The sequence below is a fragment of the Eucalyptus grandis genome, chromosome 9, assembly GCF_016545825.1.
Source record: "Eucalyptus grandis isolate ANBG69807.140 chromosome 9, ASM1654582v1, whole genome shotgun sequence".
NCBI lineage: Eukaryota > Viridiplantae > Streptophyta > Magnoliopsida > Myrtales > Myrtaceae > Eucalyptus > Eucalyptus grandis.
Window position 1 is genome coordinate 15,066,332 of NC_052620.1, and position 26,511 is coordinate 15,092,842.

Sequence of the window (26,511 nt, forward strand, 5' to 3'; positions counted from 1 at the left end):
TGGTGCACTTTCAGATTCGATCGGGATGTCTAGCAACCAAAGAAGTCCAAAGATGCAGAATGACCCACCTGTTTACAAGACCGTATGCTACGGCCACCACACTTGAGGAAACCCCATCGCCGAATCCCCCAATCGTCCTCGATTCACCAAGCCCCTAGGATTCTCCTCAATCCTCTTCAGTGGCAACACTAGCCTCATTGCCAAGCAAGCCAACAACGACAGCCCCATCTCTTTTCTTCTACTTTCTCATCAGTGAACCATGAGCAAAAGTTACCCAGTACGGATGACGTGAACCCTATAGCCACGGGGATGACGACATAGGACAATAACCATCACTTCACATTGTCTGATTACTACGTCCTGAATGTACTGGGGGACTTAAGCCCTGTCGTTAGATCAAGGGGATGATGTTTAGGTCTTGTAATTGTGATATGATTGTGGGGTCTGAGTTTGAAAATCTGTTGGATCTGCACTCAATGTTGATTTCGGTGTGCTCTTTTGATTAACGAGAGGTGTTTGCTAGAATGAGTTTCCTTGAAACTATTTATCATATGCGGCAGCTTGTTCAGGAGAAAAGGAGCCATTGTAGCCAGTGTAATAATATTTCTTGTTGAAAAATATTTTGTTATTAGAGGGTTTATATATCCTAACACCAAATACACACCACTTTCCAGGAAAGAAGGTGCGAATATGCATCGTTACAATCAACTCAAACTTACACAGTAAACATTGCTAATTATCTGCAAATGAGAATTTTGCAGTAAACCGACTTTCTATTGATTAAAATGAACCAATTACATCAAGGGCCAAGAAGTTGGTGAAAGTTCAAATTCTTCGATCAGAATATACCAGAGCCACCACATATCCAACATATAATTCTAAAATCTAAACCATCAACTATAGCTGCTGCATAATGGACCCCACTGGATCTAGAGGTCCATCATAGGAAGGAGCTCTTGTCCACTGAACCACTTATCCGGAGCACATAAATCTCAGATGCAACTCAAAGGATTCTACTGAGAGTCTTACATCCTTGAAGCAGTGCTCAACTGTGAATCTTACAGTTTGAATCACAGCATCAACAAGAGGAAGAGATCGAATGCTTGAGTTCCTGGCTCTCCACTGATAAATGCGACAACTCCATAGTAGCATCAACAAACACTCATGAAAATCACTTCCTTAGTGTATCTGCTTCAACCAAGACAGTTCAATGTTCCACCGCTAATGCTTCGATGAACGAAACACATCTGCAAATTGGGACTCAACCAATGAGAACAACTGCACTCGAAAATAGGGGTGAGATTTGGATGGAAAACTGCAGCCAGGAAATGAACAACCTACTCCAAAGCAATTTATCCTTCTTTCTCTCCTAACAACAACTCCAATCCCTCTAATTTACAAAAAGACCTAGAATCACAATTTTCTCCTCAGCTTTCATGGACTTCTCCTTCTCTTTAATAATTTCAACATTGACTCAAGGTCCTCATCTTTCTTTTTAAATCTCCTGTCTTTGCACCATAGCAGACTCTCGCTTAAGCCAATTTCTGCCCTTGGTTTATTTCAATCCTTCCGCTCAATTTCTATCTTGGTTTTTCAATTCCTTGTCAAGAGATTTCCTCCTCTTCCTATTCAGTCTCAAAGCTGAGCATTTTACCATCCAAGGTGGGCTCATCAGCAAGTTTCTGATCCCCACCTGCACAGCAAGCAGGAATCAATTCTACACTGCTAGACATGAGCTATAACACGCCATATCATTCCATCCAATCCAATCATTTAAAGTGGAAACTATCATGATTAAACTCATCTAAATATAATCAATAAAACAAAGGTGAATAGAATTGAATATATACGGCACCCACAGTAAAGCTCCCAAATGACCCCAAAACAGAACGATCAACACACAAACATGGAAGGAAACCCCTATGCATGAAAATGTTCATTGACTTGATTCACAAAATAAGTGATTCAATAAGAGTTAGCTTCTACTTCCCAGTACTATTTCTGCTTTATTCTGTGCAGGACCTATCCAACATTCAGCACACCAAGCCGCATGGACTGGGTATATTCAATTAACTATTGAGTGATTCAGCAAGAAATATTAGTTCTTGCAAAGTATTAACAAAAAAATATACGATTTAAAATTGACCGCTACATGAATGAATATTACGAAAGGAAGACTTGAAATGCGAGGAGGAGGATCTAATTCTTAAAGTCGGCGAGAGTTTGGAGGCAAGCAGTTATCTATTGAGACTTGTTATCCTTATAATGTGGTGAATTTAGTCTCATCCAACCATTTAATGTGTGGAGTTCTTCCAAATTTTTGGGGGCTTTAGCTCATTTGCTTCAATTTGTAGTCAGGCTTTAACTTTCTGCTATGATTGTGGCTGTTATTAGAGTAAAGCAGGAATTTCTTGTATATCTTTTTGTAAGGTCTTTCCAGCAGTTACAGAAGGGCATTTCAATGAGAGAAACTAGGAGCTTGGATACAGTCTCGAGCATTTTTGCCTGTTGGTTTTAATTCCCGTTGACGATAGGCTGAAGTTCTTTTTAACTCATCTTCTTCCTGCCAAGTGCTGCCTAAAGTAAAGATTGATGCTTAATGAAGATCTTTCGAGTTCTAACTTTTCCTTTTGTTGCCTGTTCTCTTTTAATTGTGAGTTTTTCTTTTTGAAAGTCAACAGTTATTCTGAAGAGCTAACATCGATGAATAAAAAGTATTATCGACAGCTGAATTGGGGAATGCCTCTCATCTCAAGGAATTATGAAATCACATGAAGCGTGTCCAATTAGTTTGCTTTCCTTGATTATCTGTGGTTTCTTTTTGCTCCACTTCAGATGAAGTTTGTCTCGTTTCCTGAGTGTAGCTTAGACTACCAAGACTACACTCCCTGCACGGATCCTAAGGTACGAGCAAACCAAATAGTTTGTTGTGATCTGATCTACCAGAACGAATCTAAGATATGTGGTTTTCTTCTTTTGGGCATAGAGGTGGAGGAAGTATGGCATGCATCGTCTGACTTTCATGGTAAGTATTTGAGCTTGATATTGCATTTTCACTAGTTAGTTTCTTTTGCTTTATTTGATTGGTTAAGTAGCATCTCTTCTTTTCTCTTTTCTTTACCAACTTCTCTGGTTTTTTTGTTTGGAAGGCAGAGAAAAAGAGACAAAACGAAGAGCTTCGTCAAGTAAAAGAAGAAGAGAGACGAAAAGCTGCAGTGGAGAAGGCCACTGCTCGCAGAATTGCCAAGGAATCCATGGAGCTTATGGAGGATGAACAGCTGGAGCTGATGGAATTGGCCGCTGCAAGCAAGGGGTTGCCTTCAAGTCTTTAGAGATAAGGAATTGACCTTTGGCACTGCACGATCAATATGAATAGCAATTTCAACCACTATGCATGTTTGCTCAACATCATACCATAAAGCAAAACTAGAAGAATAATTGAGTTGTGCAATCAGTAAACAAGAGCTAAAGCAGCTTGTCATGCTACTATTGGTAGGACATGCACGGGTTTTTTGGATTTTGCCTCCTTAGTTATATCAATGCTTAAGTTTTATAGGGGACAAAGTGAGTTGCCAACATTTTCTTAAGGCTATACCAATGTTGGTCTTTGACATATGGTTGTTTTGCTTGATGCAGGAAAGTGGCAAAGAAACAAATATGTGGGTGTGTCCCTTGTTGGGAAAACGCTTGCCATTATGGGTTTTGGAAAGGTTGGATCAGAAGTCGCACGTCGTGCCAAAGGTCTTGGTATGCATGTGATTGCACATGACCCTTATGCCCCGCAGATCGAGCACGCGCGGTGGGGGTGGAACTTGTGGGCTTTGATGAAGCCATAGCAACTGCAGATTTCATTTCATTACACATGCCCCTGACACCTGCTACATCAAAGGTTCTCAATGATGAGACTTTTGCAAAGATGAAGAAAGGAGTTCGAATTGTCAATGTTGCTCGTGGAGGAGTGATTGATGAAGAAGCTCTTGTGAGGGCATTGGATGCTGGAACTGTTGCTCAGGTATTGCTATCTCATATCTGAAATGTTGAGTTTCCTTCTTGTTGCCTTGGGAGGTGAAGCACATACTAGCCTTGTTGCAGGCGGCACTTGATGTCTTCACAGAGGAGCCACCAGCGAAGGACAGCAAGTTGGTACAACACGAGAGGGTCACGGTGACCCCACACCTTGGAGCCAGTACCACAGAAGCACAGGTTTGTGAACAGTTACAATTTACCCAACTTTAACTTTCTCTATATTATTAGAAAGCATATAAAACGGTCACTTGACATGCCAGGAAGGAGTGGCTATTGAAATTGCTGAAGCTGTCATTGGAGCTCTAAAAAGAGAGTTGGCTGCTATTGCTGTCAATGCGCCGATGGTTCCTGCTGAGGTATCAAGAACTTTTTCTACAACTTGGCTGTTTGGCATCTCTTGGTCTACTTCTAACTTTTTATCCTCCAATCTGTTTCCTCTCAATCTTCAATATATGTGCTCTCAGTATTTGACATATCTCCATGGATTCCTTGGCAATTCTGCGAGCAGTGGCCTTCTCCACTGCAGCTTTTCGTCTCTCTTCTTCTTTTTCTAGACGAAGCTCTTCTTTTTGTCTCTTTTTCTCCGCCTTCCAAACAAAAAAACCAGAGAAGTTGGTAAAGAAAAGAGAAAAGAAGAGATGCTACTTAACCAATCAAATAAAGCAAAAGAAACTAACTAGTGATTTGGAGGAGAATGACTATGGGTGCTCTCTAGAAGTTTGATCTTTTTTGGCAAAGATTTGTTCTGAGGCGATCAATTGCAATTTTCTGATATGTGTACAATTGTTTAATTTCATTGATGTTTGGCTTTGGCCCAAATCCAGCTTCCTCTTTGTATGAGATGAATAGAGGAAGTGAGATTTTGAGGACCGTAAAATATGCTGGCCCAATTGTTTGATATGTACCGTGGAGGAGAATAATTGTCAGTGCTCAGTAGAAGTTTGATCTTTTCTGGCAAACATTTTTTACTGAGGTGGTTGATTGGAATCATCCGATATGTATACAATTGTTTAATTTCGTTGATGTTTGGCTTTGGCCCAAATCCAGCTTCCTCTCAGTACAAGATGAGCAGAGGAAGTGAGCTTTTGAAGACTATAAGAGATGCTTCCCCTTGGTCGATTCCTTTAGGAAGTGGGTCAATAATGTGGTGTGATAGACAAGTAACTCTGGATGACTGTAATGACGATTTTGATGGCTGAGGGTGCTTTGTTTAAGATCCAGAAGGCAGAACTTGGCTCAAGATATGCTTGAGTAACATAAATCTTGAGTTCTTTATACATTTCCTTTTTGGCTGCAGGTTCTTACAGAGCTGAAACCATTTGTTGTACTTGCTGAGAAGCTTGGGAGATTGGCCGTTCAATTAGTTGGGGGTGGGAGTGGTGTAAAAACCATAAAAGTGACATATGCTTCTGCAAGAGCACCTGATGATCTCGACACTAGACTACTCCGTGCTATGATTACTAAGGGTATAATTGAACCCATATCCGATGTCTTTGTGAACTTGGTCAATGCAGATTTTACTGCTAAGCAGAGAGGACTGAGAATAACAGAGGAGCGGGTCATCTTAGATGGTTCACCAGAGAGTCCTCTTGAGTATGTCCAGGTTCAGATTGCAAATGTGGAATCAAGATTTGCCAGCGCCATTTCAGATTCTGGGGAGATCACGGTTGAGGGGTGGGTGAAGGATGGGATCCCACATCTCACAAAGGTGGGATCTTTCGAAGTGGATGTGAGCTTGGAGGAAGCATCATATTGTGCAGGCAAGTTGATCAGCCAGGTATGATTGGCACAGTAGGAAGCATTTTGGGAGAAGAGAATGTCAATGTCAGTTTCATGAGCGTTGGTAGGATTGCACCGCTGAAAGCAAGCCATGATGGCAATTGGAGTTGATGACCAGCCCAGCAAGGAGACTCTGAAGAGGATCGGGGACATCTCTGCAATTGAGGAGTTCGTTTTCCTCAAGTTGTAATGTGGGTGTGAGTTATGGTACTACATATGTATGTCTTTCATCATTCATAGCCGCTGAGCATGATTTGCAAGTCATGCTCTGCGATTTTGGCTGTGACGTTCGTGTTTTGTAGTAGTATTGAGTTAGAGCGGAACGATAATCAAGTGGTGCTGAGAGGAGGTTCTGTACTTTATTATGTTGCTTTTTGCCTGAATCAAATGCTCTTTTCCAATAAATTCATACAAGTTAAGAAGGTGAATACTTTGCCTCGATCCAGGATTCATGTTTCTCCTCCCTCTCCCCCATAGTTATTTTTTCCCATTAAGTCCTTATAGTGGCTCTCATGATTTTCATGTTTCTCCTCATTTTGATTTTTCAGAATACAATAAGGTAATCATTTATAGACCCAATCCATTGAATGAACATTAACATCCAAAGAATCCCTGGAGTATGCAATAAGGCGGCATTGTCTAATGTCAAGAACAGTAAACAATGGGTAGGAAGACTGTCATGTGTAGTAGCAGAGATTCCACACATGACAACTCCTGGAATTTCTGCTTCGGTATGTTTTGCTGAAGTACAATAATAGTCTTGTTCATGCGGTGGCTTTCATCATGCGGAACCTCATTGCTATCATCAGCCATCACTACAAAGTAAAAGAGAGACGAAACTAAAAAACCTTTGCACTGTGAACCGCGATAAACTCTTGACTCTTTCTGACATAGCCTACAATCTCAGAGAATGTGATCCCCATTTGGCGCGGTACATGGCGCTTGACCTCAATATTAGATCAACAGCGGGGCAAGTAATCAGTATCTTGGAAGAGACAGCCTCTGTTCCACCTCCCAAATACTAAGTTCACGCTCAGAAAATAGTTTCATGAACCAGAAAGAAACAGGACGTGAGCCAGAGTTGTCGGACGCAAGAGATTTAGGTCAGTTCATCAAGACATCCAATATGAGTGGGATGTCTTTGGGAAACATTAGACGCGTGGGATGTCTTTGGGAAACATCACAACATTTAAGCACAGAAAATGCACATTCCATGTAAAGAACAGTGATCAGGAGATACGCGCAATCAAAATTAATCGAACATTATAAAAACGAGAAAAACTAGTTGCATCACAACTTCAAACATCCCTCCGACAAATTCTGTAGTCGAAGAACGTTTCTTATTTATCAGAACATCTCTGTTGCATACATGGAACATAAGTAAAAACTAAAGTAAACATAGCCATCAAGTAGTATTTTGAGTGCCTGTGACCAAAACCATCTGGAAAATGAACCTCCTCAGAATCAGAGATTGACGCATTGATTATACGTACTGTACAGAGGTAGACGCCAAAGCCGACTTTAACTGCCAGTATAATGTGCCGAAAGATACTTGTACCAAAGCGCTCTGCATCATCGGCTCATGATACTTGAACAAACTTGTCTAAAGTGGATGTATCCAAAGCTGCAAACTCCTTAATAGCCCCAAGCACGGCAAGTCCAAGTTTTACAGCGTCATCGTGAGTTGGTGCCTGCAGCAGGTAAATTTTGATTTGAATTCTTAATCCAATAAAATCATTTTTATGGTAGCTTGTGTAAAAGATTCCTCTACCTCAATGTTAAGAGGAAGAACAGGATCATAAAGCGAGAGCCTCGGAAGGAACCATCCTCCAAACCCAGATACCCGGACCTGTTTAAGCAGCAATCAGACTAGAGATCAGCATCACATGCAAAATGCAAAGCTCACCCAGTGTCTTGCGCTATTCAGGGAGAAAAGAAGGGAGGAATTAACTAGATAGCATGATGGACCTGCATTTACTTTATAGTAAAATACTCCTCTGAGGTCACTAGTTCAGATATTATTTTGGTAAGCACACAACATTTTGCTCAACTCATTGTGGACTATAATTTTGACTCCTCTTGTAGATACAAATCAAGAACCAACATGGACTCCATTGTGACGTTTAACTCTCCTTCTTGCTCCCATCCCCAGGAGCATTCAGAACGTATGTACTTTAATTGAGAATTAGAGCATTAACTTGTCTCCTCAGCATATGAACACGATAATACACAATATAAATAGCTGCTGAAATGATGAGGTCCAATCTATTAAGAATAACTTCATCGATTCAAAACTTACTCCTTCATAATTTACTGGAGCTTTCTGAAGCTTTGGGTCCAAATCAATAGAGTTCTCCAAGTGCTTCAACACTGTCTCTCCATAGTCTCAGAAAGATCTGTAACCTCTACACTATCAGGATCTTAGAGAAGGAAAAAGAAAACGACATTGCTAGAAACCAAGAAACCACGTACCCTCCCTTTAAGTCCGGATGACTCTGGTTGATTTTCAACCTCAATTCTACAGCAATGGCTGCTTCTTCTAGACCCTCTACCAAATCTGTCAAGACTCTGCTGCCGCTACCTGCTCCTGAAGCTCGAGCTGAAGCAAGTTTGTTGAGAACTTTGACCTATAACAAAATGCTTAATAATTATGACTCAAAGCTTTAAGCTCATGCATTGCAGTTGGGGGCATTTAGAATTCATCTCTGCAACGTCAACGCTCATCTATTTCAAAACTTTTAATAGCAATTTCCATCTCAAATTGTACTTTATACAATTAAATCACAGAGATCATGCAATTCGAAATAACACATACAGTGGCCAAAAATCTGAATGTTTTCTTGTTTGATAAGCAATTTAAAAAGCATAAAATGTGCGAGATATCTCAGTGAAGGTATGGAGGTAACTTGATTCTCTTGACCAAGGGATGGTCGTTTGAAAGAGAAGAACGGTACTAACAATCCTTGAAGTCGTAATGATGGACCAACAGTTAAAGCATTTTGAGACTTTTCCATTGGTGGAATTTTAGAACCTTCTGGACCTGCAAAAGAGAAAGGAGTTTATATCCTTGGGATGAATGACATCCTTTAAAAGTACATCAAGAGACGAGATTTTCTGAACCTTGACAGCATGCGTTCATCTCTCTTATGCACCCAAAATTGCATCACGGAGAAAGGAGACACTTCTCTTTTTAGCCTTACTTCCTTCATCTCCATTTTAAATCCAACATATCATGCATCAATTAAGGGTTCTGCATGGAAGCAGTAAATTGCTTACTGCAACAGAACCTGATACTGAGCCACCTCCAGGATCATTTTCCAACAAAACCCGGCATTTAATAGGAGATGCTTTAAAGTGACCAAGGCTGCGAGTAAGGGCAAACAAGTAACCAATTAGAATGATAATCTTAGTATCAAGGAAATAAATAATTGGCATGGGATACCAAGAGGGTACCAGCCATGGACTTTGCAGACTCAAAGCATAACAAGAATGTGGCTAAACGCTTTATGAACGCTGCAGCCTTCTGCATGTCAAGTGAGTGCCTATCATTGCACAGCATCATCTTTAGAGCTTCAGCTAGCACCTCACCCTGATCTCTGCTTGAGCCATCAGATATCAATGAGTAACCATACAAAGGAGAAAGACAAACATCTAGGACTGCAGTTATAGAGAAAATCATGTGAACAAAAGTGCATGAGCAGATGAGTCTAGAAAACCAGCTTGACAGCAAGGATATGATCTCTGCTTCAGACATCAGATATTAATTACAGTTAAAAGTGTTGTGGTCATGAGAAATAGATCACTATTTTATCTCCGAACAAAGTCATCTGCATTTAGAGCTATGGTTTATAATAAATCTGGTAACTGAAAGTGCATGAGCACATGACCTCAAAAAACAAACTTGACAGCAAGGTACTGAGCACCCAACATAGAAGTGCTAACCTTCCAGGGCTGTATTCAAGTATGAGGTTGTATAGCTGAACAAAAAAATCTTGCAAATCAACATTCAAAGCATCGAGATTGTTCCTCGTTACTTTAAAAGCAATGATGCAACAGCAAGTCTTTCCGAGACAGTACGCGTTTTCCTGAACTGTCCGATTTTCCACAAGAACATGCAAGCTTTTTAAGGTAATTCATGAGATCTCCAATATAATCCAAGTCAATCAGGTGAGAAAATTTTCCTAGACCATCCAAACATGGTCCAAGGAGTGGGTGAGCCTCAGTCACATGAGTTGTACCAGAATCTCCATTAGGTCTGTAAAACAAACAGAAAGAATGAAGTGATCACAGTATCCCGTTAGATACCATTCACAAAGACAATTTCTAACTCAACTTTATGCACATATTTTAGGTTGATTATAGAGAAAGATTAAATCAACACAGCAAATGGACAGCATCACTTATAATTAAGAACCACACCTTAAATTGGTCCTATGAATTTTTTCATGTCAATCTGAAGACCTGACCAATATTGAAACCCCAGTTTCAGTGTCTGATAAAACATTTGCTTTGACACGGTAGTACGCACCAAGACCAATATGCCCTACCATGTTCGAATATTTCACTATAGTGTCAAAACCATACAAAATGACACATGAAATCACCTGGGCACAATTGACTGCATAGTATGCTTGAGAATACGAAAATATATCTCAAATACGGCAGAAAGTGTCTCTGACTGCATCCTTCGGCGCTCCATAATATCTGGATCGAAGCTAGCTGCTTTATAATCAGCAGCAACCTGTTTACACCACCAAGCACCTCAATTTTATGATATGAAATTAAAAAATCAGAGAAAGTAGGCAGTTGTTGCATGAGAATCCCTACCTCTTCCCTCACTATCACAATATTAGTAGTCAACTATGAGAAGAATGTGAAATCGACTTAACAAGAGAACGTTGCAGGAAGAAATGCTGATTTTCCAATTTAGTACACCTATGCCTTTTTTTATAAGGGTCCTCGGAAGTGGAGATCCTCAAGTAACAGGACCGTAGTAATATTGCAACAGCAAGCACAGCTGCTTAGGAATGGGCTGCCCAACTCTAAAGGATTGGAATAGGTTTGGTCTAGTCCTTTGATACCCAAAAAATTACCTAGGCAGAATTTCCTTTTCCCTTCCTACCTTGAAAGCTTTCCTTTTCTACCACACATGAAGATATCTAAGAGAGGTCTCAACCAGAACCGTCATAGTTTTCTTTTCAGCCAATGCTTGACAGCCAACTGCCATAAACTTTGAGAAAGCTCTTTAAACCATCATATCTTCATTGAGATTTCAGTTCCTCCAAGCTATGGCCAAGAAGAGCTTGGACATTGGATGAAGATATTTAGTGTTTTTTGGGTCATTGTCATCTCTAGGTGTCAATAACCAATTGGAAATTCTGTAACAAGTGGAACCAAATTATGCTTTGGTTCAACTTAGGGTGTATTCATATAAGTACTAATCAATTTCTCTTGCTGATGCCCGTGATTTGAGAAACATTTTCATGATTTAAAGATTTCAATGCTCCTTGTGCAAGGAAAATTTAGCTGGTTTAGTGCTTTAAATATGTTACATCGTTCAGTTCAATTAGCCTTCCATTAAGTAGGCATTGATGCCTTTTCTCGCAAGCTTGAAGAAGGGGAGAACATGAGAAATCAGAAAAAGCCAAGCAGAGTCAAGATCTGCTTTCTACAGTCACTCTAGAAACAATAGCAGTACCATGACAAAGCAAATAACTCAGTTTCACCAGGTTTAATACATGAGTTCTACGATGAATGAATAGGGGAAATCCTTTCCAGGTGTCTTGAATTTTTATGCTGTTTTAGGAGATAAGCTTGCAATGCGCAGCTGAAAGTTGGATTCTCAAAGCTTTAGACCAAAGGACTTATGCTTAAAAAGTGAACTTTCTGCCAGGAGCTACGTTTACAAATTAAACCATCCAATATTGAGGAATTTCCATCTTAAAGGCAGATGCAATAACAATCTAAGAGCTCAAAAACCAAATAAACATAAGAATGCTACTTCTCAAAACAAACAAATACCTATGGTTGATAAACCTAGCAATGTTTCCAAAGGTCGTTGAATCCAAACAAAGAGCTTCATCATCCTTCACACACATGGAGCTCCAATCAGAATCAAGGAGCACCTGATAAGTACGTTTCAGCGTCACCCTTCTTCAAATTTCGCTCATGCATTTCCTTGATGGTTAATATTTCACCTATGTACTCACATACAAATGCACCTTTAGGCAGTTCATCCAGTGCTTGCAGACCCCACCCTTTTCCTTCAGGCGTCATAAACACCTAAAGGACAAAATCAGTCACAAAAGAGTACAGGCTTAAGCTTAAGGGTTCCCAAACAAAGTCACTCATTGCAGTAGTAACTGGAACACTTTTAAGAATGATAACCACCACAAGGTCCAAATATGACAGTAGAGCTACAACAGGCAAAAGCTTTAAAATAACACGAAAACAATTCTTTACCTGCATATTATAACTTATGCCCCGTTGCACCACTCGATTGCCACAATGTTTACCACAACCACACTTTCTCTACCACTCTTTGATAAATTTTCTCTTCAGGTGGCCCTTACACGGTTCTAAAATGTTGTTATCTTTTGACTTTTCTAGAGGGCATTCCCGATAATACAAGTGGTGGCTCTTTTTAGGGTCGCGATTGACAGAAATACACTTCAACAAAAAAGCTTCCTTTACAAGACATTTCACAGTGTATATAAACTCACCCCCATTTGCACATGCACAAGCACAGGGTACTGGAGAAGGCAGGCAGTCACCATAACAATTTACTCTGTAGTGTTTTCTTTTCCTTTCTCTTTTTCCTGGTAGAACTGATGCATAAGACATTTTGAGTACAAGTAGTATTCATCGGCTGTTACAGTGCCTCAGTCCAACCAAGATGTAAGTATCCATCTCGACACAACAAAATGTCGATTGCAAACTTGCTTCAGTGCATGCATGGTTGAAATAATAGCAAGTGACTCTCCGGGTGTGGGAATTGGGAACCAGGAAGGCCATTTTTCACAAAATCATCATCCATGAGAAGAGTGCAATAACTAGCACACTCGTCCTTATACCAGACATTGAATTCAATAGATTCACTTTCGATAAGATTAATTGAAGAGCATTGGATTTGAGGTCGACAAGTTGCGATGGTACTATATCAACAGTCGCAAAAAGAGGGCCTTCTTCAGCTGGATCTGACTGTGTCTATGGCGAGAAGAAGATCATCGAATTTGGCACCTGTCACTTCCTTCACGATCTTGCCTCCCTTTAGTATCTTGAATGTGGGAACCACCCTTATGCCAAGCTCCTTTGCCAATGGCTGCCCTCAAGTTTTCCCAGAAAATAAAAGGAAAACAAAGAAATCTCAGAGAGAGAGAGAGAGAGAGAGAGAGAGGAGGAGGTTCTTCATTTTCTTGGGGGTGGCAAGAATATACCTTGTTTTCTAGCTTGCAGTCAAGCTTCAGAAAAACAACATCAAGATACTTCTCAGCTAGCTCTTGAAACTTTGGAGCAATGATTTTGCAAGGACCACACCTATTAAATTACCAATCAAGAAATATCAACCATGAGAATTAGACAAGTGAAGAAAAAGTCTAAATCTTATTAATACCCAAACTCAATAAGAATTGAATGACTCCAAGAGATATGTGAGGCTAGCTCCACAATGACACGTACAAGAGTGGAAGCGAGTGTACAAGAACTCAGCATCTAGAGGAATTGATACATGCATATGATATCAAGGACTCTCATGTATTTATGCAAATGAAGTCTGGGAAGCAGCAACACAGTAGACAAAAGACAGAGCACACAAGAAGTTGAAAGCAAACCGGGCCTTTTATGACTACATACAGTTGAATGTGCCATACGTGTACTTTGAAAAATAGAGAGGAGATGGAATTAGATAGGAGCCACATATTCCAGGGATCTACGTTAATAATGCAGCACCTTATCAATGTCCTTCGAGGTGATATCTACGGTACAACCTTTCTTACATTCTCCAAAGATAGGAGAAGTAAAAAATATATGGTACCGTTGTTAAAAGCGAGAGAGATTTACAAGTTGTTACAACTCCAGCAAAGATCTAAGGTCAGAAGTTGGGAACTTGAAGCGACCCATGATAGTTAGCTGGATCTGATTTGTGATTTGTCATGTACAATATGTCATTATTGAGTTTCAAGGAATCTGCAATTTTCAAGCAGTCAAAATGAAGCAGAGGAAAAGGGCAGACGGGTAGTGCATAGATGTGGTCACATTCATCAGAATCAGCACAATAATAATCTATAGACATTTTGAAATGAGAAAAATGTTTTGAATATAGACTACTTGAGTAATAAGCATGACCACTTAACTTGAAGTTTATAAAAAGATATATGAAAGATACTTATTCCATAAGTACCAGTAGCCTTGTGAAACAGAGGTGCTCAACAGAAATGAAACTCCTATTCAAACAGAGAAACTGAAAAGGAACATGCATGTACCATGGCATGCTGCCTCAGATACAAAGTTGCTATTCAAAACAAAGTTGCTCTTTTTTTAGGCAGATAAATTTGCACATTGCACTACTGCTGACAAGAGGCAGAGACACGGATAGGATATTCTCAAATGTATACAGCAAAAGGGATGAGTCATTAAACACAGTCCCAACACGTTCTCTGATAATAGTAAAATCACTGAAATTGATTGCTACAAAACACTACCAACCATAAACCATATAAGAAATTGGCCAGCAAAACCAGCACCCAAGATAATGTTAAAGGAGAATTTCTTGTTGCAACTTTCATGAGACCTAACACGTTTTGTTTCTTTTTTGGATTAATATTGTCCTGATTCTACCGAGATCGTCACGCTGTAATCTGAAAATCCTTCTATGAGGCTCATTCAATGCTTCTTGCGGTATCTACATAAATAAACAGCATTATAGACAAGAACAAACAAGAAAAGGCCAAACCACTATGGATATCCACCCTAAGTTTCCAGCAACCAATCTGACTACCTTGTCTGAGCTGCTTCTTCAAATGATCAAGTTAGAGGGCAAAATGAATTCTGGGGATACTCCTTTAGAAGCAATTGGTCTCAAATAGGTTCATCAGCAGCTCACCACTCAGAAGGAGCAAAACCCGTTGATAGAGAAGACGCTTTCAAACTTCATCTAGTATAGACAATCCTCGTTAGCATGATGGAAACTCCCGCCCCTGAAACGACCCAGCAACCACCAGTCCAACTTCACAAGCCATCTCAAACTTTCCCCAGGCAGTTGGATCAACAATCTCAACACCCAATAAAGGAACCCTTTCAAGAGCATCTCGCAACTCCATAATATTGCAAGAGAACAGGTCACAGAAACACTAATCTATCCTCGAAAGTGAAAAGATTGCATTCCGTAAGAGCCCGACCCAAAATACCACGAATGTCACAAAAGACAACAACAACAACAACAACAACAACAACAAAACTCCTTATCCTAGAGATACTAACGGTTACCGCATTATACAGAAAGCAAGAAAGAACTTACAAAAAGAGAGATGAGGATGGGAACAGCGAGAGGAAGCACGTACCATTGGGTGTACATGTCAAGAACGACGGTCTTGTCGAAGGCAGAATTGACGATGGGCCAGAAGGTATCCTTATCCACCTCCGTCACCTTCCCCACCGTGTAAACCCCCGTCGTGTCCACGCTGCACTTCACCACCACTCCATTCCCGCCACGACCGACGTTGCCACCAGCTCGCAAGGAGCTCACGTTCTTGCACCCCAACCAGCACCATCTCGAGCTGGATATCGCACTCGAGCTCGAGCTCGAGCCGGAGCTCGAGAGGCAAGGCACCGAGTTCTGGGAACGGAGGGAGGAGGAAGCTGAGAGAGAGAGAGCTGAAGAGCCATGGCTGAGCGAGCAGAGTGGCAGTACCGGTTCTCGTCAACGAGTGAATGGCAATACACTCAATTAAACTAGAGTTGAAGTTAAAATATGTGTTTGCAACAACAAATCACAATGCAAGTTTCAGCTCAGACCTATTAGCTGCCTTTTTGCTAGACTTGTAAACAGCACAAGCACTATACTATATGACGGTTCCTCTAGGCTATTTATGTTGCGACCGTGCATTATCTGTGCTTTCACAGGGGCCTCCGGATTCATTCATCCCACGATGTTGAAAAGAGTTTGATGACCCTATATAAGAAAATGACAAATATATTAATATTTATCTAAATAATATGCTTAGATAAATGTCTTAAATAGTCCCATATCAATAAAAAGTAAATTGTACTTGACTCAGAATTGTTCCATGAGATCTATTATTGTACTCTAACATCTATCCAAAAATAAGCTACTAATAGTAAATATTACAATTGTAACAAAAAGTTGAAATAATACTAACAAATAAAATGATTCATAATAAATACCTGAGTAGTGAATGGAGAAAATCCATTGAAATTGCTTGGCGGCATGATATATGATGATTGTATCTACATTAAAAAAAAAAATGACCCCTTTACCATAATGCAATTAAATTATCATAATGATTGTAACTTTTGAGAAAGTGTTTTCTACCATTATAAAGGGCATAGTAACTTGAAAAATATACAAATTGATTGATCACCAATTAAACTCTATACATAGCTATTCAATACCTGATTAGGAAATTGGCAAAATCCGTTCATAATCCCCGATGGCATGATGTATGGTGGTTGCTGCATCTATACAAATTTTTTTACCAAATTAGTAAAATGTAAATAAAAATGGAAAGCTAAGAGTAACATACCGATTATGAAAATTCATGGTAGGACCACTAATGTTGCTGGGATAAATGATACTTTGAAACTGATTTTGATTACTCAAATAATTTGGAAAATGAGTTTCATTACGTGTTGCTTGAACAACCAACTCTACATTAAAAAGCAACAAAATGTTAATTAGCATCATGCAACATAAACAGAAAATTTAACTTATCATATTAACCAAAATAATATGTTACCTCGATTGTCTATTTGCATTGGGGACATTCCTTTGATAGATTTTTTTCTTCTTTTTCTCAGTTGAACTTTTTAGTCTTCCATAACTGATTCCCTTTCCTTTCCTTCGATGGGGGTCTAATATCGAAATATCGCACAAAGAAGCCTCATTATCACCATCATCACCAGCATCATCAGCCACGGCCATACTTGAATTATATGATGAAATTTGAGCATTCGCTATTTGCATATTCTCCCTCACTATCTTGCATTAATGTGCAAAATCGATTAAATGTAGACGGACCAGGTGGCAAAGATTCATCATTCACAATCCCTTCTTTGGCACTCTTGGTCCATCTTTTCAAAACATAGGGAGATGGAATGCTTTTAACTATCGATTTATTCTGATTCAACACGTACAATGCATGGCGACACAACCATCCTTTTGACTCAAATAATTTTTATTCACAAGAAATTGATAACTCTACAGGGTTAAATCTGACAAGGTATTCATGTCCACACCTTATGGTATATGAATAAACCGATCCATCAAATGTAGTACTTGAAACATCTACAGAGAGACATTCCATTAATTCTTCAGAAAACTTCTGAAAAATAGTACGAGTATAGACTGTAGCAGCATGTTCCAGGAGCTCATTAGACGAAACCTACAATCTGAGCTTCCCACGAGACCTATAATCATCTTGAATTTCAATTTCTCTCATGTGCTTCAGTTGCTCTTCATAATAGTAGACAAATTTTTATAAGGGATGACGTCTTCTTCGAAATATGCTGGAAGACATTGTTAGTGCTCTCACTTCTTTGACTTGACCTTATACCACATGAAAAAATATCACGACCAAAAGCTGAACTCCATTTATGTCTAAGGCCGTATAATCTCTGAAGCCAATTGTTGTTCTGAGTATCCCACTCCTCTTCCATTTCCATCAAAGTAGATTCAAATTCGTCCTCCGATTTGCATCTATACATAAGCCTAAAAAAATACTTATCTCTAAAATGCGGCTTTTGGTAAAGCTGTGGAATGTTTTTAATGGCATTTTGTATGATGTGCCAAGTGCATAAACGATGCTGTGTATTCGGAAAAACCACTCTAATGGCTTTTGCCATGGCTTGATCTTGATCGGTGAATATGGTTTTAGGAGCCTTATCTCCCATAGACTCCAAAAACACATTAAATAACCAAATGAATGATTCCGCCATCTCATCCAACAAAAATGCACAACCAAACAAAGTATTTTTCCAATGGTGATTAACCCCAACAAAAGGTGCACAAATCAAACTATATCTATTAGTTCAATATGTGGAATCAAACACTAGCACGTCACCAAAACAATCGTAATCGAATTTGACAATCTATCTCTCCAAAATAAATTTGTTAATCTACCTTGTTGATCTACTTGTACAGCGTAGAAAAACATTGGGTTTTGCATTTGCATGTGATGGAAATGATTCAAAAGTTGTTGACAATCTCCCCCTTCCATAATCTTATTGCTTTCTGTCTGTAAAATTTTTTGACAATCATGTAGAATGAAACCCAAATTTTTACTTCCACCTGCTTCATTTGCTAAGAACTTATATGCCGTAGTCCCACCAATGCCTGCTTTCATCATGTCACTGAAAACACATTTGCAAGTATCGGATATCATCCTTCCACATCTAATCAAATGCTTTTGATATTCCGGTACAAATGCATGATTATGCTCAGAAACATACTTTATAACCTCATAGACATCATTATCAACCTTAAATTTGATATGAGCAGGACACCCACATCTAACTTCAGCCCTCTCAAATTTCTTTTCTTGATCAGATGAGGTGACAGAATAGCCCTCACAATTGCACAAAAATGTTCGTTGGGTTATTTCTCATTTTCTATTTTTAACTGTATGACTCTTCCTCACTCCAAATCATTTTCCAATTGCATAAGCCACATACTTATGATATGCTTCAACTTCATTAGAAAAAAACCATCCCGATGGCAAACTCAAAATCATTTTCCATATCACGCATTACGTGTGCAAGATGGGAAGTTTCATGCTACAACGAAATGAACAATAAATAATCAATAAAAAAATAACATCAAAAGAAAAAAAAAATTTCACATTGTATGACAAAAATATATTTCACATTGTATGAGTAAAGAATTACCTCTGATTCAGCCATTCGATAACTTTACACGTGCAAATTAATTGAGGTGATGTCTTCAAAATAGAAATAAATCTTCAAGAGTTCCCTTATAATAAAATACAAAACAAACCAAAAGAGCAACAGCGTTAATGTAGAAGTCAATTAGCGTCGCTGTCATCCACCTGCAAATTGATAGCACCATTCAATACATTCATAGGACACAAACTAATATGCTTGCATGTTAAAAAACTAACTCGGATGCAAATGAAAGTAGGCCCCCGTCATATTTATTTAAAAAAATATAAGAGTCCAGTCCTGGCATGGGGACTTGCTTAAATTGCATGATCTCATTATTGAAGAATAAAAGTACCAAAAGAAAAGCATAGAAACCTCCATACTTAAAACATCAATCTAATATCCTAAGGGAGAGTTTAGTGCAACATTTTAGCTTGCTGATATACTAACATCTACCTCAATAGTATATCTGTCACTTATCAGCATGACCTGGTATGACTAACTTGGTCAAACCAAGTTATCTTGACGGGAGAAAATAAGCCTCACTGAAACTGAGCTGTTGGAGATGGGAATTTATTCTCACCTTCCTTAACTAAGCAACAAAAACTAATCAAATAAGAGATACCCTTGGCATCTTAATTCAACCTCCATCTGCAAATGGAAGAACTAAGATGATATTAAACTGTTTGATCACTGTTCTGTTAATCTGGATGTACAATACAAGGCCATGTACGTGTCTGTTGAAATAGGAGGCCTGGTTGTTGTTCCAAAAAGGTGTTCTCATTCGTAAGTAGATCGAAACAAAAACTAGAAAGCAAGATCACATCTTCGTAGTCTATTCAAAAGCTGTGGCCACAGCCGAAATGGCTGAGGCAACAACGTTTTCTTGTATAAACCATTGATAAAATGAACCAAAAGGTCAAACCAAGAAACAAGGTGTCGGGCCCAAATCAGCAAGTCACACATGCCAAAGACAAAATACAAAACACTACTCTGTAAGCTCATGTTTTGACATAACGTGCCATAAGCAAAAGAGCTATGGCTGATACACCAAAATAAATATATCACGGATAACAAGTCTCAATAGATAACTTCTTGCCTCCAAACTCTCGCCAACTTTAAGAATTAGATCCTCCTCCTCGCATTTCAAGGTGTCGAAATCCCTAGCAATTTTGTTATGCACATGTTCATAAACAAAAAAGTATCAACACAGAAACATAACAGTTAAAATAAGAATGAACTTTTGATCAGCAGACTTGTGGTTGTCTTTAGCTTGCAGAAATATTACCTTCCCCCACGAAAACATTTAAACTAAGAATGAACTCTTGATCAGCAGACCAGTTGTAAACTTGAGAAGTGAACTCTGGCAGAACTCAAAAAAAAAAAAATGCAAGCGCACTTTATAAACATGTTTAAGTGACCAAGGAAGATGGTTCAGTCCAGCAGGATCATTATGATTTCCATCACGGATTCAAATTTCACAAGCATTCCTAAGTCCACACTAAATTTTCAAAAAATAAAATGCATATCGCGGCATATTCTGAACCTAAAGCTGCCACCGCTCTTTCAAATATTGCGCACCGAGCAGCACAAACCTCTGCCGACACCTCGAGGTACGTTCACTCGATAGAGACTTCGAATATCCCGGGAAAGCACATTCACTTTCAGGCCGGTCGGTCATGAGCAAGTGAGCGGAGAAAGGAATCGGAAGCGGCGCTCACCTGGAATATAGGTGTTCTTGGTGAGAATTGGCAGCAAAAGCGAGCGAACCCAAAGAACGCAGCAGATGACACTGCGAAGAAGTCCACAAGGTCGAAGAAGCACGTCACCACGCTCGAGTCGCCGGAACAGATTCGCCCGAATAACAACGAGAAGAGATAATCAAAGACCGAGAAGCTACTGCGGTACCCGACGAGGACGCCGTGAGATATGAGCAGAGTCCGTAGCCGAACGACGGTCGAGGCTTCGGCGGAGGTGGAAAGGGCGTCGGGCTGAGGCGAGGCGGAGGTGGGGGTCGGCATCGGAGGCGGGGGCGACGGAGTCGCGAGAGGGAGTCGGGCGGCGAGGCAGCGTCGTTGGCGTCGGAGGCAACCGCCTTGAGGAGCGCGGGTCGGGGCGTCGGGGCGGAGGCGGCGTCCATTGACGCCGGAGGCAACCGCCTTGAGGAGCGTCGGAGTCGGGGGCGTCGGAGTCACGACAGGGCGTCGAGGGCGGAGGCGGAGACGGAGGCGGCGTCGGAGGCGTCGGAGGCAACCGCCTTTGAGGAGCGCTCGAGTCGCGAGAGGGCTTCGGGGGCCGAGGCGGAGGCGGCGTCGGAGGCGTCGGAGGCAACCGCCTTGAGGAGCGTCGGAGTCGCGAGAGGGCGTCGGGGGCGGAGGAGGAGGCGGCGTCGGGGGCGACGGAGGCAACCGGCTTGAGGGGCGTCGGAGTCGAGAATGGAGAGAGAGAGCTCGTCGGCGAGAATGGAGAGAGAGAGCAGAGGAGGGGAAGAGAAGCAGCTGTGCGCGAGAATGGAGAGAGAGAGCAGAGGAGGGGGGAAGAGAAGCAAAATGTGCGATTTTTGTTCTCCCCACAACGGAACGGAACGGAGAAGGGGGAGAGAGAGAGAGAGAGGAGAGAGAGGACGATTCGACAGGGGCGCAGCGCGTCGCAGAGGAGAGTAGAGAAGGGAGCGTTAGAGTGGTGGGCCCCACACGCGGCCCGCGCGACTTTTGAACGCCCGACGCCCCCGCCTACGTGGCGCCACGCGTCGATCGTTGAGTGGTTTAACCCACCGCCTCGTGGAGGGTAAAACCCAGCCAATATTTTCTCATAAGGGTTTAGGGGTTTGACTAGTCAAAAGGGGGAAGAGAAAGCCAATTTGAATTTGGCAAGAGAGGGTGGGCGGTGGGGTGGTCGCACAAGGGGGGGGAAGGCAGAGGAGAGAGAAGAGAGAGAAGAAGAAAAGAGAAGGGAGAGAGAGAAAAAAAGAAAAATAAATAATATTATTTATTTTATTTTATTTTATTTTCTTTTCCCTTTCTATTTTCTTTTCGGCTTCGATTTTTCCTCCGATAATTTCTTTATTGAAATTTTGGACTCATCAATAATTTGACGGACGATGAGATAGGATCCTAAAATAAATTGTGACACTCTCGAATATTCGATTCCGGAAACCAAATTAAATTTCATGATTAGAATCAATCAAACGTAATTTTAGTCAAATCCAACTAATTGAGTAACTTTTAGAGATTTCACTGCAAATACATCCCTTAATGGCTTCACCAAATAGGTTAGTTGACTCGTGAATGATCGCCTTAGAGAAAATGACCATAAGCACGTCGACGAAATGCCCATTTCACTTTATCGAAACGGGGTCGAATTTCAATATGTCACAAATTTCTTGTGTGGACTTCATGTTGCATACGTTGCGAATGGTGGCCAAGCATTTGGTCTCTTCCTTGATCCAAACCTGGTGGGAGAGGACGCAGTCACAGACCACCTTCTTCCTATCCATCTCCTCCTATTCCTCCCTCGAGAGCGACAAGTTGCTGCTAAAGCTCAAGCTCCCCGACGAGTTCTGCAAGACTAGATATTGCCCGCCGTCGGTTCCGCAAGACCGCCGCCGCCGCAGCCTACCCGCCGCCGCCGTAGCCGCCGCAGCCGCCGCAATCGTTGTTGATGCCGCTGCCGCAGCCGATGCTCCCGCCGCTGCCGCTGCTCCTGCCGCTGCAATTGCAGCAGCAAAGCGAGAAGGCAGGGGCCGCCACAATGGGCCAGCTGCGGCGGCCGCCGCAAGAGTACACAAAGAGCATCACCCGCCGCCGTTGCCGCCACCGCCGCTCCAGCTGGGCCGTTGCTGCCCAGCTTGCCGCTGCTGCCCCGCAATCGCCGCCGTTGCTCCCCGCTGCCGCTGCCGCTCCCAAAGGCTGCCGCAGCTGCTGCTGGGCCGCCGCACTGCTCCCACCGCCGTCGTCGCCACCGCAAAAAAAAAAGATAGCAGATTGATCGTCCCAAATACAATATTAAAGAAACCATATATTTATTGGATATTCTGGAGATTCTAAGTGAATAAATAACACTTTAAGTAAAGATGACACCTTTATTTTGACTCTCCATTCCAAAAGATGGATTCATAATAATTTGAAATTGACTTTTCAGAAAATTTTGGAGGGGCAAGCCAAATTCCCAATTTTTTAAGCATTTTCCCTAGCAGGGAACCGCAAAATTGAGCATTAAGCATAGTTGTTGATTAACCCAAACAAAATCACGTGAACAATCCGTGTCCTTTTTTTGTTTTGTTTTGGATAATCCTATCTCTTATTTTGCTAAGACTAGTAAGATCGCAACAACTTCTTGTGTTTGTGCATATACTCATTGACATCACTCCCAAACTTCAGACCTATTATATCCACAAGAGAAAACACCTCAAATGAGTTAACATACCACCATCGGACGAAAGCAAAATACAAGAAAGGGGATTAAGCTTGATGTAGTGCCTTGTAAAACCTTTGTTCAAGCGGACGGGCTAGGATGAAGAGGACCTGACGTCGCCATCAGCCTCATAGAGCTCTTGCGTGAGGAGTCGACGTCGTCGCACTCGAACAAAGAGGAAATTTGGGGATTTGACAAAGAAGGACACTCAAATGAAGAATAGGAGGATGGATGAACAAGAAGCAGACTTCACGAAAAAGAAGTACACCATGGAGGCATGGACGTGAAAGACCAATGAAGAGGTGAGGAGAACTTGAGAAGAACACTCCACAAATTAGGAGAAGTGAAGAAAACAAGAGAAGAGAACTCAGTTAGAGAGGTAAAAAAAAAAAAAGGGAGAAGAAAACTCAGTTAGGGCTTGGAAATTTGGGGCAAACCTTAAACGGAGACATTTTTGCTCACAAACCTTTTCTTTTAAGCTCTACACCACGTAGAGAGTGAAATGAAAAAAAGAAGCTCCGTCAGCATTTTCTGTTAGGCAAATTAAACAGAGTTAACAAAAGGAATTGGCTGCACCAACTTGACAAATTTCAGTACTCAATTGCACTTTCTCAACCAGTTCTTGAACTTATGGTGCACCTACCCCTTTAATATTCTAATGGTGCTCTTACCCCTTTAATGTTTTACCTTCACTGTAAATATCGCAACTCGTGGAAATCATCCTCGTAATGACTAGTACTAAGTAAGAAATGGGCAAAAAAGTGGAACATATTATGTAGAAAATATACCAACTAAAACCATTCGTTTCATATAAAACCAGAAAACATTTTAAAAAATAGGCTCTAACCTATTCTTTTTATATATCTCCTACGATATGAAGTTTTTCCAACCATTTGTGATAAAAACTGAAACTTCTCTCTCATCTTCAAGCAACTGAAACCCTGGTGACCTCTGATAAACCAAGTATTTAAACCTCAGTATGGTCCCACTGATAAACCAAGCATATTCCACCATCTTCGCTGCCAGGAGGAATACTAATAACACAATTATTTAAACTTCAGTAGAGTCTACACCGAATGCAACCAAACCGAGTGTTCAAACTTCAGACATATAGCTAGTCTACCGACGCGAATTTACCTCAAATGGAGACAGGAGTTCCTTCATCTCTCCCGGTATGCGCATTTGCAGTTGTGCACTGCTCTCTGCATGTGAAACCATCAATTGGTGCCCAACCAATGGGTCTGCTAATGCAGCTGGTACAATCTCTTCCTCCTGCAAAAACTGGAGACATTAACAAACCCATGGCATTGTATATCACCATTTTTGTGGCCTCACTAGAGGAAGGACACCTAATTACCACATGTTGGCCCTACTCCAATTCAATTTGACAAACTGACCAGACCAATCTTAAGACTGACAAACAAATGCATTTTATGCAGGTTCTTGTTTTATTGCCCGAAAGGCTCAAAGCAAGAAATCTGGCAACATGAAAGAAGAAAAACGAATACCGTCATCCCTACGACGCCATCTAATGCTGATGATTGTAATGCTAAAAACATGCTTTTCTTACCCATAACACGAATGGTGCTGTACTAGTAAAAGCTTCGGCACATCAGACCAGACTGTCCTTGAAAATCGGCACTCCAAAAATAGATAGCACTTTGAATCGTCAAATTATGTAGGCCACTTCAAGCTCTAAATTGAAAATATCCCAAATACAATATTAAAGAAATCGTACATTCTTTGGATATTCTGGAGATTCTAAGTGAACAAATAGCACTTCAAGTAAAGATGACACCCTTATTTTGACTCCACAGGCCAAAAGATGGATTCATAATAATTTGAAATTGAGTTTTCAGGAAATTTTTATGGGCGTTATGTATGATATTCAAGCCAAATCCCCAATCCTTTTAGCATGTTTCCAAAGCAGAGAACCGCGAAATTGAGCATTAAATATAGTTGCTGCCACCTTAATCAACCGAAACAAAAGCACGCGAACAATCTGTGTCCTTTTTCTGTTTTGTTTTGGACGATCCTATCTCTTATTTTGCTAAGATTAGTAAGATCGCAACAACATCCTGCGTTTGGGCATATACCCATTGACATCATTCCCAAACTTCAGACCTATTCAATCCACAAGAGAAAACAACTCAAATGAGTTCCCATACCTCCTTCGGAATGAAAGCAGAGTACAAGAAAGGAGATTAAGCTCGATGTAGTGGCTTATAACACCCTCATTCACGCCACCCGGCTTTGGACGAAGAGGACCCGACATCGCCGTCGGCCACATTGAGCTCTTGCGCAAGGACTCGACATCATCACGCTCGAATGAAGATGAAATTTGGGGATTCGGCGAAGAAGAAAAAGGACACTCAGATGAAGAAGAGGAGGATCGATGAATGAGAAGCGGACTCCATGAACAAGAAGTACACTATGGACGAGAAAGACTGATGAAGAAGTGACGAGAACTTGAAAAGAATACTCAATCAGGGCTTGGAAATGCTAAGTAAAACCAATTGTTTCTTATACAATGAGAGAAAATTTTAAATAATAGGCTATAAGCTATTATATATATATCTCCTATTATATGAAGTTTTTCCAAATATTTGTGATAAAATCTGAACCTCTTACTGCAACTATGTAACCTTCTCATATACAGAAAAAAGGAAAAGCCAAAAAAACGCAGAGAGAGAAAACATCACATGCGTCTACTGGTTTTTAAAGTAAGTGAGACCGAGACTTATTGTATGATTGTTTCTTTTTTTATTTCATTTTCCACAATTATTATAAATCTCCTTATAGTTGAATTTATGTTTGTGGATGGTTTTGCTGACTCACCTTATATTGCTTGAAATTTTGGACGGAGTCTTTGAATCCTTGCTTAAGCCCAAGTGATTTCGGGCAACCGGCAATACTTAAGTAGCAATCATTTGGCAATTTGGTGGTCGATACATCAATCGGACTTTCCAACAATGGGCAGTCATGAAGGTATAAGAACTTCAAAAACTCCAACTTGTCGAGGCCCTCGACAATTTGTAGCTCAGGGCTGGACTCTATGCACAAGTGCTCAAGGTTCTTTAATTCTGACAAACCACCAAGACTTTGCAAATGACGACCAGAAACTGTCAAGTCTTGCAACGATTCTGACGTACCAACAACTTGAATACCAAGTATCTTATC

The 26,511-nt window shown here is 40.7% G+C and overlaps 2 protein-coding genes and 1 pseudogene across 6 annotated transcripts; 1 reads left to right on the forward strand and 2 right to left on the reverse strand.

Moving 5' to 3' along the window:
• The first annotated feature begins 3,542 nt into the window (after positions 1 to 3,542).
• LOC120288136 lies at positions 3,543 to 6,210 on the forward strand (annotated as a pseudogene).
• Positions 6,211 to 7,051: 841 nt separating this feature from the next.
• Positions 7,052 to 12,338, reverse strand: LOC104456951. 5 transcript variants are annotated; one of them, XR_005546416.1, is made up of 10 exons: positions 12,268 to 12,338; positions 12,015 to 12,087; positions 11,827 to 11,930; positions 9,748 to 10,546; positions 9,259 to 9,401; positions 8,926 to 9,169; positions 8,764 to 8,845; positions 8,105 to 8,432; positions 7,577 to 7,654; positions 7,052 to 7,496 (listed from the first exon to the last, which is right to left on the reverse strand). XR_005546416.1 is itself a non-coding variant. In XM_039301564.1 (9 exons), exons 5-9 carry the CDS (start codon positions 8,942 to 8,944, stop codon positions 7,472 to 7,474), a joined length of 411 nt encoding a protein of 136 aa, XP_039157498.1. In that variant the 5' UTR covers positions 8,945 to 9,169; positions 9,259 to 9,401; positions 11,827 to 11,930; positions 12,015 to 12,087; positions 12,268 to 12,338; the 3' UTR covers positions 7,052 to 7,471. The 5 variants fall into 5 exon arrangements, 2 of the variants coding, with proteins under 2 accessions (XP_039157498.1, XP_039157497.1); XM_039301564.1 differs by lacking the exon at positions 9,748 to 10,546 and having other exon boundaries at positions 8,278 to 8,432; positions 8,712 to 8,845; XM_039301563.1 differs by lacking the exons at positions 8,926 to 9,169; positions 9,259 to 9,401 and having other exon boundaries at positions 8,278 to 8,432; positions 8,712 to 8,845; positions 11,827 to 11,891.
• A 416-nt stretch (positions 12,339 to 12,754) lies between these two features.
• Positions 12,755 to 20,939, reverse strand: LOC104439124. Its single transcript, XM_039302382.1, has 6 exons — positions 20,689 to 20,939; positions 19,034 to 19,085; positions 16,779 to 17,020; positions 15,363 to 15,689; positions 13,242 to 13,341; positions 12,755 to 13,126 (listed from the first exon to the last, which is right to left on the reverse strand). The coding sequence occupies exons 1-6, from the start codon at positions 20,937 to 20,939 to the stop codon at positions 12,992 to 12,994; spliced, it is 1,107 nt and encodes a 368-aa protein (XP_039158316.1). The 3' UTR covers positions 12,755 to 12,991.
• Between the last annotated feature and the right edge of the window lie 5,572 nt (positions 20,940 to 26,511).

Coding starts and splice junctions, on each gene's coding strand:
- LOC104456951 (XM_039301563.1), bottom strand. CDS start 9,811: ATGTTGATTTGCAAGATTTTTTTGTTCAGCTATACAACCTCATACTTG. Junction 8,846..9,747: donor CTTGAATACAGCCCTGGAAG/GTTAGCACTTCT, acceptor TCTCTTTTGCAG/GTCCAGAAGGTTCTAAAATT. Junction 7,497..7,576: donor TTCTTCCTCTTAACATTGAG/GTAGAGGAATCT, acceptor TACCTGCTGCAG/GCACCAACTCACGATGACGC.
- LOC104439124 (XM_039302382.1), bottom strand. CDS start 20,939: ATGCCGACCCCCACCTCCGCCTCGCCTCAGCCCGACGCCCTTTCCACC. Junction 17,021..19,033: donor TTAACGCTGTTGCTCTTTTG/GTTTGTTTTGTA, acceptor CATTAATGCAAG/ATAGTGAGGGAGAATATGCA. Junction 13,342..15,362: donor CTTGACATGTACACCCAATG/GTACGTGCTTCC, acceptor GTAATTTAATAG/GTGTGGTCCTTGCAAAATCA.